General features: G+C 55.4%; 1 protein-coding gene across 2 annotated transcripts; it reads right to left on the bottom strand.

The window, feature by feature from the left end:
* Positions 1 to 380: 380 nt before the first annotated feature.
* MFNG (MFNG O-fucosylpeptide 3-beta-N-acetylglucosaminyltransferase) lies at positions 381 to 14,005 on the bottom strand. 2 transcript variants are annotated; one of them, XM_067559012.1, is made up of 8 exons: positions 13,039 to 14,005; positions 5,955 to 6,003; positions 4,678 to 4,780; positions 4,224 to 4,377; positions 2,968 to 3,053; positions 2,308 to 2,473; positions 1,558 to 1,643; positions 381 to 1,141 (listed from the first exon to the last, which is right to left on the bottom strand). In XM_067559012.1, exons 1-8 carry the CDS (start codon positions 13,486 to 13,488, stop codon positions 1,075 to 1,077), a joined length of 1,161 nt encoding a protein of 386 aa, XP_067415113.1. In that variant the 5' UTR covers positions 13,489 to 14,005; the 3' UTR covers positions 381 to 1,074. The 2 variants fall into 2 exon arrangements, with proteins under 2 accessions (XP_067415113.1, XP_067415112.1); XM_067559011.1 differs by having other exon boundaries at positions 2,291 to 2,473.
* Between the last annotated feature and the right edge of the window lie 1,854 nt (positions 14,006 to 15,859).

Raw genomic sequence — 15,859 nt, forward strand, 5'->3', positions numbered from 1 at the left:
CTCCCACTCCAAATCCTTCATTAAGTCTATCCTCTCACATCCCCTCACCCCAGATAGGAGTTGGAGTCTAATCTCAAAGGACAGGCTGATAATGAGAAAGAGGGATTATCCTGATCCCCAGTGGAGAAGAGAAAAGGAAGAGTGCTCAGGGAGAGACAGAGAGATATCCCCACTTGAATAATGCACGAACCCCACACACCCCTGCAAACGCACACACACATTCTCCTCCACCCACCCATCAGATGGGAGACTCCTGGAAGAACCCAGCGCTCCTGCTCCTCCTTCCCACCCTCTTCCCAAGACAGTTTCTCAGGGCCTGATCTGGTACAAAGACGGGATCACAATCTCATTTTATTTAAATGCATGATCAAAGACTTGAGTTTCTGACTTGAGAATTTAGCCAGACTATCTAAACAGAGGCTTAGCAAGGGGGTTGGGGCAAGAGGAGTCCTGGCCAGCAGAGGCGCGACAAAAGGGGGACAGAAAAGGCTCTTGTCCAGAACAGTGAGAAAAGGTTTGGGGTGCATAAAGGGAGGAGATCTGCCCAGCAGAGACTGAAATGAAGGCAGGGTGCACTCCATTCAAACCCTGGCCCCAAGCTCGCATACAGAGATATGCGCCAACCAGGCAGCAGGGGGCACCAGGTCTCCATCTATTCCTGCACAGCCAGAAGCTGTGGCCAGAAAGTCTTGCTGTGTTAACAGAGGCATACGGTTACCTCACCCACCCTGTCTCTCTAATATCCTGGGACCGATGGGGTGACAGCTACACTGCCTACATGAACAGAGGCATGTCAACATCCCCCTCTCTCCCGTCCTCACCCTCCACAAGTGACCCAGAGCCCGTGGGAAGCTGGGCTGTATTTGAGTGTCTCACTCATGGTGTCCTTCCACATTTCCACCTGGGTGCCTTGCTGTGGCTCCTACCTTCTCACCCTGTGCCATGCCCAGCGAGCACTGACCCACAAAGCTATCGCTAGCGGCAGCATTTGGGCCCCAGGGCGGTCACTGTGGAGGAGCCCCCCACACAACACGATCTGAGGGTCTTTGGCCTTTGGGTGCGGGAGGTCGGTCGTCACCGGCCGAGGGGCCGTGGGCACCAGGAAGTGTCTGGGTAGAGAAGGCAGTGAAAGGATCGGAACCTGCAGGAGAGAGAGGAATGTCAGGCGGCGAAGGAAGCCCCGTGGGAGGAGTGCGTCTCCCCGGCGCCCAATCCCACGCCAGACGCTCTCGCGCTGCACTGCAGCTACTGCTCTCGATGGACGCCTCCAGACTCCTAAACTGCGCAAGGATGTGGGGAGGGCGAGAGGTGAGCCTCAACCCAAGCCCTGGATCCAGACCCAACCCCTGCGACACCGGCCCAGTTCCAGCCAGGACCAAAGCAAATGCCACAAACAACAATGGGGCAGGCAGTATTCCAGCTCCAGCTACACAGTTCTGCCACTGCACCTCGGTCCTGACCAGCCCCCGCTCCTGCCCCCCTGCTGCCCTATTCCACCCTCCTTTCATAGGAAATTCTGGGAGCAGGCAGAACGAGCTAGAGACTCAGCGAACCCACCTGGAGGGGTCTTCCTGCTGGGAGAAGGGGCCGGCCAGCTCAACAGTGTTGAGTTTCTTCTCAAAGACACCATAACTGAGGGTGACCTGCAGGGAAAGCCCATGAGAAAGGAAGGGGAAGGTAAGGTAACAAGGAGGCAGCTTTGGCTGCTCTCAACTTTTATGTGCCTGGGCTCCAGACACTCCAATCATCCCGCAGGCTGGACCCACAGAGCCACTCCGCAAGCGTCATACCCCACTCCCAAATCTCCACTGCTTCTCCCCTCTGCCCACGTTGATTTATAGAGCCAGGCTGCAGGCTTTCGCCCCCTCCTCACTTCCATTTCCTCCATGTCTCCAGCCCCTCTCTCTCCTGGCCCTCTCCCCCTCACCCCATGACACGTAGGGCTATATCACAGGGTCCCTGTGGGTGGGCCACAGGCACATCCTTGGGCTGCGCGGCAGCTCCGAAGGCGAGGGCCCTCCCCATGCTCTTTGACTGACAGCAGTTTTATTGGCTAGTTAATTGCCTTTTCATCCTTTACCCATCATTGCGGAGCAGCGTCGAGGGATGCATTTGTCAGGAAAACCTCGTAGAAATAATATGTGGTTGATTCGATCAGTGTCACAATTACCGCCGGAATGACGTGAGTCATCGCCCGCCTGGTCTGCTCCTCTTCCCCCACCCCGTCCAACTCTCCTCCACAACCTCTCCTTCTCCTGAGCCTCTCCTTCTCCTCCTCCTCCCTTCTCACTTCTCTTCCCCAGTCACCTGCTGCGGGAGCTGGGAGCTGGGGATCAGCTGCAGGTTCTCTAGGTGAGAGTGGAAGAGCCTGTTGGGAAGCAGACGCCTGCCCAGTTTGCACTCAACGATGTAGCCCACGGTGCAGTCGTCCGGGAGGCGGATGAGCTCCGAAGTGCTCAGGAAATTACTGCCGCTGGAAGAGAATGGGCTGCTTTGATCAGTGGGGAAATCAAGACATCCAGTGGGATTCCCCCACCCCGTCCCGGTCTTGGAGCAGGATGAGAGATCAGGAGCCACACTCATCCCTTGGGTAACTCCACTGACCTCAGAGATTCCTGTAGCCCTGGCTGTGAAGAGGCAGGTGGGCTGCCCAGTTCTGTCTGTCTGCACTGCAAAAACTTATGAACAGATCCCCGCTTACATGCCAACGCAGCAATACGTGCATGCAGTGCCCAGCATGGGTGGAGCCCCACTGAGCTACCACAACACAAATACACACCCTCACCTGCCTGCCATCACACACTCACAGTTGTAGGCAGACCCGCACTGTGCCCTCTCTCGCACGCCCCGTGTGCTCACATACACTCACCGACACACACGCACACCAACTCACGCATGACCTTTCATGACACTGACCGGGGTTTCTCATGTACACAAGCTCACATATCTCCTGGCTTCACAGCTCACCTGGCCCAAGGCGCCATCTTGACGGCCAGCCTGCGGCTGATGCAGAATCCTGCCCCTCCGGTAGCAAACCAGAAGCGCACAGACTTCTGGGGAGAGAAGAGCAGAGAAAGGGAAGGGGCTGAAAATGGAGCCCATGGATCCTGTGCCTGCAAGTCTCAACACCAAAGCACTGGCCATTAGATTCACACAGAGCCAGATATAACCCGCCCTGCTGCACCAAAACATGGGGTGGCACAAAGGGGACCTTGGTATTGTGGGTCTCCGGGAGACTCCAGTGCCCGGTGGCCAACTCTTACATTTGTGCCCCCCAGCCCTGTTGGCAGCAGCAGCACCCCACGGGGGGGAGGGGCGGAGTCCCATTTCCAGCTCCCCCTCACTCCCCTCCCCCACTGTGGGGACAGCGGGAAATGGGAGCGACAGGGGCAGATGCCCCCAGGCCGCCCGGCGGTGGGGAGGGGGGCGTGATGGGCTCTGCCCTGGAGCCCCGCCTTTGGCTGCCTGGCCCCTGCGTGGCCAAACTCCCTGCGGCTCTCTCCTTGCACCCAGCACGGGGGTGGAGGGGCCGAGAGGATGCTTGTTCCTCCTGCAGTGAGAGCCCTTGGCCACCGGCAGGCCTGAGCTGGGATTGGCGCGGCCACCGGGGCATCTGCGGCCCCTGGCTGCCTGCAACAACGAGGGGCGGCTCCTCCTCCGAGGGCCTGGCTGGCGCCCACCCAGACCAATACCCAGGGGCATACCTTCCCCCTCCCCGCCCACCACTGCTCCTCCCAGAGTACACCACTGCCTTGGCTTCACTGCATCGGCTGGTTGAAAATGCAGGGTATCTGTGCTACTACCCTGGAGCCAGGATTCTTCCCTCAGCCCACTAGCAAAGAGGGGGGCCCCAGGGCAGAGATGAGGGTGTTCTCCCCATCCTTCAGGAATGGTCCCCCTGAGGCAAAGGCATCCTATCGGTAGAGCAGTGTGGGAAGCCCAGAGCCAGGTGAAGCTCTTCACCGGTGGGGTTGCTATTGAGGACCAGCAGGTGCGTGACGGCCTCTCTCTCTAGGCTGCACGTTGCTCAGACTGAGCCAACCCACACTGCCACAGTTGCCTGGAATCAGATGGGCTCCAGCTGAGGCCAGGCCTGGAGCCTCCTGGTGCCCTCCTCTTCTTGGTGTGTGACAAGTCACATGTTCAAGAGCCCCCGGCTCCCTTCAGAAACACCCAACGAGCCAGTCGACTGCTTGGCCACGCTGCCGTGGGGCGGGAGTTACCGTCTGGTTGTTGGGCATCGTTTCGGAGGTTTGGATGGGCCGGTTCAAGCTGGGCTTCCCAATGTAAACGTCCCAGGCTGGAGAGTAGGAAGACAAGAGCCTCAACAGGGCCTGTGGGTTCAGGTAGTTATCATCATCCAGGTGGCAAAACCAGCTGGCAACAGACAGGGAGAAAGACAAGAGGAGGTGAGGTCAGGACGCTGCTGCTGACTCAGCTTCACGTCACGGGCCTGGTTTCTACAGCTCCTGAGCAGCCCCACGCTGAGGGGCTTCAATCAGCATCTCTGCAGACCAGACCCTTCTTCATCCTTCCCCACTGGAACTCGGCTCACAGCCCCCACTTAGTCACACAGGGCGCCACTGGCTGGCAGTGACGGCTTCCCGCCCCCACCTGCCTGGGGTGGGAAGTTCCCTCCCATCACACAAGTGCGAAGGCCACCCCCCGGATGCTCACCTCAGGCCGCTGGCCAGGAACGCATCGAACTCAGCTGCCATCTTGCAGGAGAGTGCCGGGTGGCTATGCTCTGCGGAGCAGTTTGTGAACACCACGTGGTCACCTGCGGGGAAAGGAGGCAACGCTCCAAGTCAGCTACCCCTGCCCTAGCCAGCTCCAGCCTGGCCTGGCCCTCCCCGGCAGGAAACCCCTCTGGCCAGAGAAAGCAGGAATCAATCACTGTGTTAATTCAGTCCTGGGCTTCTCACATTCACACCCTGTTCTCCAATGGGGTCCTGCCGGTTCCCATCCCCTCCCCCCTCTCCCCCATTTCTCTGGGTTCTTCCAATTCATCCAGCCCTTTGCTTCGCAGCCCACACGCTGCTGCCTTAATGGAACCCCAGCCTTGCCCTGGAGGCGGCTCCCTCCCTTCTGCTGGGCTGAAAAGGGAAGCTCGTCTCCATGTGGTTTCCATCCTGGACTTCTCCCCCCACATGCCAGACAGATGGTGGCTCTTAGCCTGCGCAGTGCAAATGATCTGTGGAGGCACTTGTCCAGCCCCCAGGCATTTGGGCGCCTCGCAAGCATTAACAGCTTTCTCAGGAGGTCGGGCTAAATGAGCTGGCGTTCCCTTCTGGCAGCAGGCTGGCGGACAGCACCACTGCAGTGCAAGGAAGCATGATACGCCCCATCCTCCAGGCAGGGAGCTGGAGCAGCCAAAGGGGAAATGGCTTGACAGAGGAAGCCTGTTGCAGAGGCAGGAATTGAACCTGTGTTCTGCCGAGTCCCAGCCCACTGCCTTAACAACAGGACCTTCCTTCCCACTGGGGGCTGGGATGGAAGACATGGTTGCCTGACCCCCGTGTTACCACCCAGGAGAGCTGGAAGCCCGCAGCTTCTTCCTGCACAATAGGGTGACCAGATAGCAAGTGTGAAAACTCGGGGGGTAATAAGCACTTATTTAAGACTAAGCTCCGAATATCGGGACTGTCCCTATGATATCGGGACAGCTGGTCACCCTGCGGGGTGTTGCTGTGCCAGTCTCCTGTCTCCCTCCCTTCAGAAGGCAAGCTCATCCCACACACTTTTCCGAAAGGAAGCTTAGCTGAGTCTCAACCCCAGAGTCATTGTCGCGCCTGCTGGGGAGGCTCTGGGAGGGGTTCATCCTATCGCACAGATCCAGAGGGGCACCATGCCATGCATGGGAGGAGGATAAGCTGTCCTCACTCAGGGTCTGATCCAAAACTGACTGGAGTTGGGGGGGTGGCCGGGCTGCGTGACAGGAAAGTCTGGGTTACCCATTCTCTTCTGCAGGGCTTCGTCTTCTTCATCAGTAAAGACGTACGTCTGAGAAAACAGGGGAGAGAAGAGAGGGCGAGGTGAGTCTGAGGCCCGGCGCTGGCTCTATTTCTGGCCTCCCGAGCTGTCACTAAAAGCCAAGCTCCCAACAGCCAGACACAAGGGGAGGGATGGGTGTGTTAGCAAGCCTCCCCCCACTCACCCACCCCACACCGGTCTGTGCCTTTAACACCCATTCTGCTGCTGCCTCTGGCTAGGCTGAAGCGGTGCAGCTAGGGAGGCTGCCTGGGCGGGAGGTGGGAGCCGCTGCCCCAGCACATTGTTCATCCGCTTCTCTTGCAAGGGGGGTTGGCGGGTAATTAATCCTCTTAGAGCCCTGTGCCCTGCTCCCACAGCTCCCTCCTCCTCCAGCCTACACCTGCCCAGCCTACCAGGAGCGTAGCCAGCTTCAGTCCAGAGAGAGATTTCCCCCTTGGGTCAGGGGATTGAAGGAAAAGGGCTCAAATCACAGACCCTCCTCCGCAAGAGGCAAGGGCAGCTGGGAACCCTGGAGGTTAGCTCCCCCCGCAGAGCTGGGACCCCCGCCTGTGTTCACACTAGGAAGACATCTAGACAGCCGGGGAAGCCAGGCATCCTGGGGTCAGATTCCCAGCTAGTGAGAAGAGAAGTCTGCTCTGAAGCTATGTTACACTACGCACCCCTCTTACCCACAGTCTGGGCTTTGCGTTCCCCACCCTCCCTTCCATGGCCCTGCCACCTGGTGAACGGAGAACTTGGGCAAGCCCCGATATCCCGAGCCGGGGGTGGGGAGGCCCAGCTTTGGTTTTTGAATGAAGTCGAAGGGCAGAAGAAAGCAGCAACTTTGGGGTCAGAGGAAACGTGGGTTAAGAGGGGAACATCTGTTTGTGTGTAAAGGAGCTACAGCCCCCTGCTGCTTCCCAGTCCCCCCCCCCCCCCACCTCGGTCTGCCCAGCCCCCCCGGCCGCCATTCTGTGACACATCTCCCCCTCCCGGGACAGAGGGGGACCACGGCCAGCTGAGAAAAGCTCTCCTCATGCGGAAAATACGCTTTCAAGGAACCAAAGGGGCTGAAAGAAAGAGACACAAGCCTTAAACAATCTCTCCACCAGCTGCTCATGGGCTAGTTAAACACAGCACCCAGGCTGGGCGCTGGGGGGGGAGCGCGGGGGTGGAGAACAAAGGCATTCAGACAGGCACCAGAGCAAACGACTCTGGCACTGGGCCACGGGAGTCCACACACCCTAGCTATCAGTCCAGGTGCCACATGCCCACCGGGCTACTGGGCAAGGTGCAAGAGGACAAAGGGGCCGCAGCGTTAAAGGGAGAAGCCAAGTTATGATCATTGGAATGGGCAACCCAGGGGAAGGGATCTGACGAGCGTGTGGAAGGGCAGCCGGCAGCGGACTCACGACAAGCTCTGAAGCAAGAGGGTGCAGTAAGAAACAGAGAGGGGAAAGTGGGCAGTGCCAAGAGTGTCAGAGGGGAGAGACTCTGGAGCAGGGGATCCCCCCCACAGGCAGTGAAGAAAGCTGCCTCCGGGAACACTGTCAGCACAGGTGAGCCAGCACTATCTGAAGAGGCAGTGGTAGATGGGGGCCACACCTCTGTGGGGTGAGGGGAAGGGGAAGATCACTCTCCAGCCTCCCCCAATTCTGTGAGCTCCCTAACGCTGCCCCTTTCCAGTAGGACCTGGAGAAGCCTAGAGAAGTGGGGTCAGAGTTCTCCGCCCAGCTCGCTCCCATTCATTCAGGTCTCTAGTTAGCAGGGAGACTGTCTTGTGCCCCCTCCACTTGTGTCCTGCAGGTGATTGCAGCAGCAGAGCCAGCTGCCAGCTCCCGCTCCGGCCCCCTGGCACAGTTGCTGGAACGACTGCTTGCCCCGTTTCCCTCAACAGGGTTGCACAGGAGGGCTGGGGCAGGAGAGAGCTGGGAGGACACCTGTGGTAAATCTGGCAGAGGGCATTTGCTCAGCCCTAAGGTCCGTCTCTCAAGGAGACGCCAGCCTCCATTATATGTACTGACGGGCTCTGGAGCGGGTTTGCTAGCACAGGCGGAGCCCCAAACCACCTCTCCCTCAGCCACTGCCTCTGCAGGGGACACCCAGCAACTTCCAGATGAGACCAATTTGGTGCCACTTTTCCCAGCTCAATCAGAGGGGGATGGGTGGGACAAGGTTGCCTTTGGGTTCACTGGCTGACCACTGTGTCTGTCCAGGTTTTTTTATCATGCCCGTCGCTGTGGCATCCCAACACCGACACTCTGCCCACGGGGCTCAGGGCCTGTTTTGGCAGACGTCAGGGCCAGGCACAACTGAGCTGGAGTTCAAGCCCTGCGTCCCCGGCCCCCGACTACACAGGGCAGCCTACAGTGGAGACGCTGGCTGGGTGTGAGATCCCCAGGCCCCAGCTCTCGGACACACTGTCTCCCGTGCAGTGCTTGCGGCAGCCTTTTCAGTGGAGCGAGGTCAGGAAGGCGGAGGGGCCCAAATGTGAATCTGTCCTTCGGTTCTGAGGAGGAGCGAAGGGGTGCATGGCAGGGAAAACTCCAACTGGATCCCAAATGCAAAAGAAAGCCTGGCGGAGCCCTTGCTGCCCTGAAGCCTCGTCTGACAAGCTCCCCCTGGAGCATATATGCCCCTGGATGGAGAATAAGGACCAGGCTTTAGGCTGGACTTCAACCTGGGCCCCACTGTGCTGGGTGCTGTACAGACAAACACAAAGACAATCCAGCCCCAGAGCGCTCGCGCTCCAGGATTTAGACACCTTGCAAAAGGCGAATCACCAAGAGGTGAATAGGCAGGAGTGAGGAAACCAGCGGCGATTTGGGGGAACTGGAAACGTAAGGGCCCATGGCAGTGTCCACCTTTACAAGATTAAATTGAGCTCTTTTCCTGGCAGAGTCAGCCCTAAAAACGCAAACCAAACCCTGGGATGAAGGCTTGTCACATATTATTCCTCAAGTGCACAGGGCACTAGACTGGGCCTCAGGACACCTGGACTCTATTCTCAGCTCTGCCACTGGCCTCCTTGGGGAGCTAGAGCCAGTCACTGCCCTGCTCTGTGCCTCAGTTTCCCTTCCCATCTTTTGGCTGGCTTGTCTATGTAGACTATAAGCTCTTTGGGGCAGGGAATGTGTCTGTGCAGCACCTAACACAATGAGGCCTGATCTTCTCGGGGGGCCTCAAGGCACCACAGTTGCTAAAAATAAAGATCACAGGTTATCCTGACTCCTGCAAAGCCACCCAGGCCTGGAGGACCCCAAGCAGATTCTCAGCTCAACGGCGGTGCCATTCCAACTGGCATTAGTAACACTGCTGCTGCAAGTGCCTTCCCACCCAGCTGCCTGTCTAGGAGGAGGCTCTGTGGCTGAGCAGCCAGCACGTCCCTAGGTCACAAGATGGGGAAGCTCAGTTCATGAGCAGCTGCTTGGTTTAGGGGAGTAACTTTAAGACTGAGGGGAAGTGATCCCTGCAGGTTAGACCTAGCTATGATACCAATTCCTTCTGTGCCATTAGCCATGTCCCTCACCTTTCTGCCTTTGTCTCCCCGCTAGGCTAATGATACTTGCCTACCTCATCGGCCTGGGTGTCACAGGGATGAATGAATGCTGCAGAATGCTAGCTGGGTGCTTCAATTCTCCAGAGCACACACAAAAGCCTTCATAGGATGGGGCCTAGACCCCCTTCCCCCCAAATGGGACATTTGTCCCTTGCAGATCAGTCAGGTTGGTATTTGTTGCGCAAAACTTTCCTTGGGGTAGAAAAATGAAGTGTTTTTCAAAACACAGAACATATTTGGTTTTCCACATTTCCTGGTTTTTTTTCCAATGAAAACTGAAAGCTTTGTTTTTTCAATTTTTACTTTCTCCCCCCTCCCCACCACAACCTTTTTCATTGACATGATAAAAAAAAGGGGAGGGTGGTAAAAGGAAGGGGAGGAGGAAAAACTAAAGGTTTTCAGTATAAGCAATTCAACAAACAGCTCTTTTTTAAAACATTTTTGACAAATTTCTCCCCTTCCCCTCCCCCGTTTTTTCCCCAGCTAGCTCGATTTGTGGTGCTTTCCTACATAGTGGCAACGGTGCACAGACCTCCACACAAACAGTGGCGCTCCCCTTCTCCCGAGGCAGGACCCAGGGGTTTGGGCATGTATTTCACAGAATCATAGGAATGTAGGGTTGGAAAGGACCTCAAGAGGTCATCAAGTCCAGGTTCCTGCACTGGGGCAGGACCAAGTAAACCTAAATCATCCCTGACAGGTGTTTGACCAACCTGTTCTTAAAAACTTCCAGTGATGGGATTCCACAGCCTCCCTTGGAAGCCTGTTTAAAACTTAACTGTCCTTCTAGTTGGGAAGCTTTTCCTAATATCTAACTTAAATCTCCCTTGCTGAAGATTAAGCCCGTAACTTCTTGTCCTACCTTCAGTGGACATGGAGAACAATTGATCACCATCCTTTTATTAACAGCCCCTAACACATTTGAAGACTGTTATCAAGTCCCCGCTCAGGCTTCTTTATGCAGAAATAAACATGGCCAGTTTTTTTAACCTTTCCTTATAGGTCAGGTTTTCTAAACCTTTTATCATTTTTGCTGCTGTCCTCTGGACTCTCTCCAATCTGTCCACATCTTCCCTAAGGTGTGGCACCTGGAATTGGACACAGTACTCCAGCTGAGGGCACATCACTGCCGAGTAGAGCAGGACAACTACCTCCTAAGTCTTACATACAACACTCATCTTAATAAACCCCAGACTGATATTAGCCTTTTTCTCAACTGCATCGCATTGCTGACTCACATTCAATTTGTGATCCACTATCACCCCCAGACCCTTTTCTGAAGTACTGCCACCTAGCTGCTTCATCCCCATTTTGGAATTGTGCATTTGACTTTTTCCTTCCGAAGTGAGGTACTTGCACTTATCTTTATTGAATTGCATCTTGTTGAATTCAGACCAATTCTCCAATTTGTCACGGTCCTTTAGAATTTGAATCCTGTGCTCCAAAGTGCTTGCAACCCCTCCCAGCTTGGTGTCATCTGCAAATGTTATAGATTTCCCACACACACACACACAAAGAGTCAGGTAATTTGGGATGCCCCGGAAAATCTTCTCGGTACCCTTTTCCCCCTAATTCTTGGTGTGGCCAGAATGGACATGTATTAGTTAAGTTTGGGGTGGGGAAAACTGTTTTACAAGCCCCCTCAGAAACAACAAAGCTGGCTATAATCATGGTACTCGTGTGCCAGCACTCAGCCCACATCATGGCACGTCTATACCAAGAAGTATGGTATCCGCTAAGAGGCATTAAAGAGTAGGAGGCAGAGTGCTCAGGGCTTGGAGCAGCATGTCTAAAAGGGGAAGTATAATATTACAAATGCTAAGGCACATTGAGGAAGTGGGTTCAAAACAGGAAATGGCTTCCTCTGGCAACCGCAACTGACTAGGCAGCAGAAAGCACCAGACAGTTACAGCTCAGCGTGTGGAAGGACAAACCGCCCTTACCCAGAATGCCCTGCTCTGTCTCAAGGGCTCTTTTCTTCTGCTCCCCCACAATCTAGCCACCTCTTTTAGGTCCCAATTCTGCAACCCACCCATGCCTGGGCAGACCTCTGAGCCCCCACTGACTTCTGTGGGGTTCTGTGCAAGGCCCGTGGCAGGATCGGTGCAGCCTACAGCCCCTGCACGTGCAGCTCCACAGGGGAAAAGGGGGACCCAAAAGCAGGGGGGCAGCAGTCAGAAAGCCCTCCCAGCAGTCCCTTCAGTGCTCACAAGATTAGCAATGGGGCAGGCACTGGGCGCCGATTTAGCAGTGGCAATAAAATCAGGTAGGGATTAGAGGCCATGTTTAAATATAACCCAAGTTCCTGGAGTCTACACTCAGCCCTGCAGGGGCTTTCCCCATTACGCAGGGAGACTCCAGGTAGCAGAGTGTGTTTCGCCCCAGCCATTATTCAGTCTGTTCTGGGGCATCAGGGTGCACTAGCCTAATATGCCCCAACAGGATGTGAAACTCTCAAGACTGTGCTGGGTGAAGGGGGAAGAACCGTCCAGCCCGCAGTACCAACACCCACAAACAACAGCCTGCAGCCCCTTCCCCTGCACACACACACTGGGCAGGGGGGCCGAGGAATTCTCACCAGAGCGCATGTGAATGGATCTGGTGCCCTGGCAAGCGAGGGACCGATGGCGCTGAGACAAAGACGGGGCGCACAGGCGCTGTGCATGCGCCCACAGGCAGTGTCACTGCACCCCTCCTGCTCTTCCAGCCCTGGGCCCCCACACGCGCAAATTCCGCTACCCGGCACTTCCGTCCCCCTTGCTGGGCCAGCCCTGGGCTCTATCCACCCCTCAGCCAGCTCTGTGGTCTTGTTCTCAAGCACCCCTGGCTGCCCCAGGCCCAGGCAACCCTTCCTGGGCAGACACTGCCTAATCTGCATGTGGTTTTGTAAGATATACAAATGGTGTGAGGCTGGAGGGAGCAGCTGGTCTGAAACCCCACAAGCTCATTCTACTGGTGAGCGAAGATCAGCAGTTTGAATCAGGCCTCTGATGGTGAAAGAGCAGTGCACTCACCTCACCTCCCCGCCCCATGCCCCAGGCAGACTTTAACCCCAGCAGCTGAAGAGAGGACCCCTAGTGTAGCTGGATATAAAGGGGGGTGAATCGCCCCACTGAGGCTATAGGCGAGAGGCTGATGGTCCCTGTCAAATATCACTTCTCTGCCCAATGCTGTGCTAACAGACATCATAAACCTTTGCGTTTCTCCACAGGGCTTTTCCCTGAGCCTGACGCTGATTCAGACCTAGTTATTAAGCCCTCCACCCAACCAGGGTGCAGTGTCCCTGGCTCTCTGCACGGTGGAATCAAGGATTAGACATGATGTAGAAAACGCACTGAATTGGACAGTTGTTCTTAATCCCCTGCGGCATAACCCTGGCTTCAGTATAATGAGTCCCTGGGTCCTTATTCCTCCCCACAGGCATTAGATTCCTCCTGTCCCCAACACCCCCCTCCAAGGAGGCCTGTTGTTGCAATGAACCCCTCAGTCCTCACCCCCATACACACCTGCTCTTTTGCCCTGGATATCCAAGTGTCCAGCAGCAGCTCCATCCTGGTCTGGTGGAACCTCTTGGTTGTCTTCACCGCAATGAAAACCTCTCCAAGTTCCAGGCCTCTTCGAATGCTGGAGCCCACCATGGAAGGGCCCGGTGGCTCTTCAAGCTCCTGTCTCCTGCCGCTGTCTCCCAGCGCATCTGCTGGGGATGTTTTAGCCTGGTGCTCTGTGATCTCCAACGCCCTTTCCTCAAGCCCTTGGTACCGGGCCACCTCCCGAGTGCCATGATGCCTCGTGGAGAGGAGAGCCATGCTGACAAGGAGGACAGCAGCTCCAGAGAGACTACGGAGGAGACGCCAATGCATCACTGCCAACTTCCAACGCCACGGCAAGGAGCCCAGCAGGCAGAGAGAGCTTCTTCCTCCATGCCCCAGGGTCTGTGAGCCCCACCCTGGCCTCATACCTCCCAGAGGGGGAGGCTAGAGAGAGGACAGACAGGTTGAGGTCCTACTAGGATACGGCCATGGAGTGTGAGGGGAGGGAAGCAGAAAGTGACAGTGAAATTCTTAGAGCGACAAACACCAAGTCTGAAAGGGACAATTGCCCCTGGGGATGGGGGGAGCCTCCAGGAAAGAGACACAGGGACCAGGAAGACCTGATTTTCCAGCTGGCGGAGGACAGGTGACAGGCAGACCCCTGAAGGCCAGCAGGTCACACAGTCAGAGCTGAGCTAACTCAGATTGCAGGCTCTTAGCCGAGAGGCCGAGGGTCCCGGGTGGGGGCCTGGTCTGGGTTGGAGGTCAAGGGTCCAGGAAGAGAGTCCATTCCACGCAAGGGGCTGAGGGTGCCAGGTTTCCAGGAGGCGTGATGGGGAAATATCCAGGTGAATGACTCTGGTTTCCAGGCTGGAGGCAAAGGGCCTGACCCAGCATCAAAGGATGCATCAGGACAGGCAGGTCCCAGGCTAGAGGCTGATGCAGTCAAGATGCTGAGAATAGCCAGGACCAGGGAACAAGCCGGCGAGCTTCCTTCCACCTGCTCTGTCTGTTCAGCTCTCACTGAATAATCCCTCTAGCTACAGGCACCAGGCTCCGCCCACTCCTTCCTTGGGCCTAGGGTAGGCGGGGCCCTTCAGCCTGGGGGGAATCCTAGCTAGCTGTCACCTAGGCTCACAGCTGCTGCCCTGTGGGCGGCTTCTTGTGACCGTATCAGACAGGGGGAAGAGTTGGGTTACACTAAACTGGAAGCCTCCCTGAGGGAGGAAGTCTCCAGAGGCTTCACTCTCATGTAATGAACCCGTGGGGAACGTGCTTCTAGGCCCACCCCCGGCTCCCAGGGAGCCTCTCAGAACTGAGCACGGCTGCCAGGGGTGGGACTCACCCCTGCGCTGTGGCCACTTGGCGCTGGTGTGAGGCTGGTGGTGCAAAGTGGCCTCAAAGCAACTGCATGGGGCAGGCACAGAGCCAGCCGAACACCCCTGCAAAAGGAGATATGCTGGCAGGGCTGGGGGAATGGCTGAGAAGGGAAGGAGGCATGCAGAGGCTCTTAGAATGGCCCCTAGGAGCCATTGCAGATGGTGTGCAAGCTAAGACAGCCCCTGGCCACTGGAGAATCATTACCTCCCCGGTAAATCTCTGTGCCAGGCTTGGCACCAATGCAAGGAGGAAGTACCACAAAAGAGGCTTTCCCAACCCCCCATCCCAGCTGCCAGGGCATCTGCAGGTCCAGCCGCAGGTTCTGTAGGGCCCTATGCAAAGCTGTTGGCCCAATCCTGTTTTCGTGCAATACATGAAAGAACAGAGCCACAAACACAAACACCTGCCCCACTTCCTACCAAGAGGCACTTCAGCCTGACACATTGTAACTTTAATCGAAAGTTAAAACCTCAGCTGACTCTTATTGTTCTACCCTTTGAAACGTTCACTTCAGCCTTTTTAAAATATCCATTTACTGCATAATAATTCAAGTCTGTCTTTACTTTCTATAATTCTATTTGTTTTAGGATTGTTTGTAAAACCACTCCCCTGACCATTTTATCTGTTAATTTTACCCACTTTCAATATATTTGTAAAAACCCTATTTTAAGTATAAAAAGCCACACTGTGAATGTAATATTCCTACCTAATTGTGACACTGACAAAAATAAAATAAAATTTGCTTTAAAAATAATATGTGAATTCTTCAGCTAGGAGTTGGTACTGAGTGATTGAAGTGTGAATGGCTGAGTAATTGAGGTGTGTGTAGACAGGGAAAGTGATTGAACAATTGGTCTGAGTAAGGGATGTTGAAACAAATAAAGAAAACACCAGCCTCACCTAAAACGTTTGAGGGAGGAAGAAAGGAGCGAAGATAATAACTTTTACCACTCAACTGGCTGAAGAGGAGCCCACCCTGATAACTTTGGAGTTAGCCCACTTCAAAGAACAAAATCTGATCAGGCTTGCAACAATGTGGGTGATTAAAGATCACACCAAATGCAGATGAAGTATGACAAAGCAAAACCCCAGAGACTTACATGGGGTCTTTTCCCTATAAAATGGGACAGAAAGATGAAGGCTGGAGGTTCAGGTCTACATCACCAACCAGCCAGAAGTACCGATGCACATCGGCAGAACCTTGCTCCTCACCCTCGTGCTACAATCACCTGGCCAGTGACTACCACAAGCACCAAGAGACTGGTGGTAACTGTAACATCTGTGAGACCCCATGTATGTTTGTCCATCTCCCTGTGAGTTGAAAGAAAATAATTGTTTGCTTGACCACAGTTACTCCATTTTGTTGTTTTTTAGTGTTCTGCTTTCTGTTGAAATCACCCACCCACTCCTCTTCAAT

The sequence above is a fragment of the Emydura macquarii genome, unplaced genomic scaffold (assembly GCF_026122565.2).
Source record: "Emydura macquarii macquarii isolate MOO-44397 ecotype Brisbane River unplaced genomic scaffold, CSIRO-AGI_Emac_v2 contig_2205, whole genome shotgun sequence".
Taxonomy (NCBI): domain Eukaryota; kingdom Metazoa; phylum Chordata; order Testudines; family Chelidae; genus Emydura; species Emydura macquarii.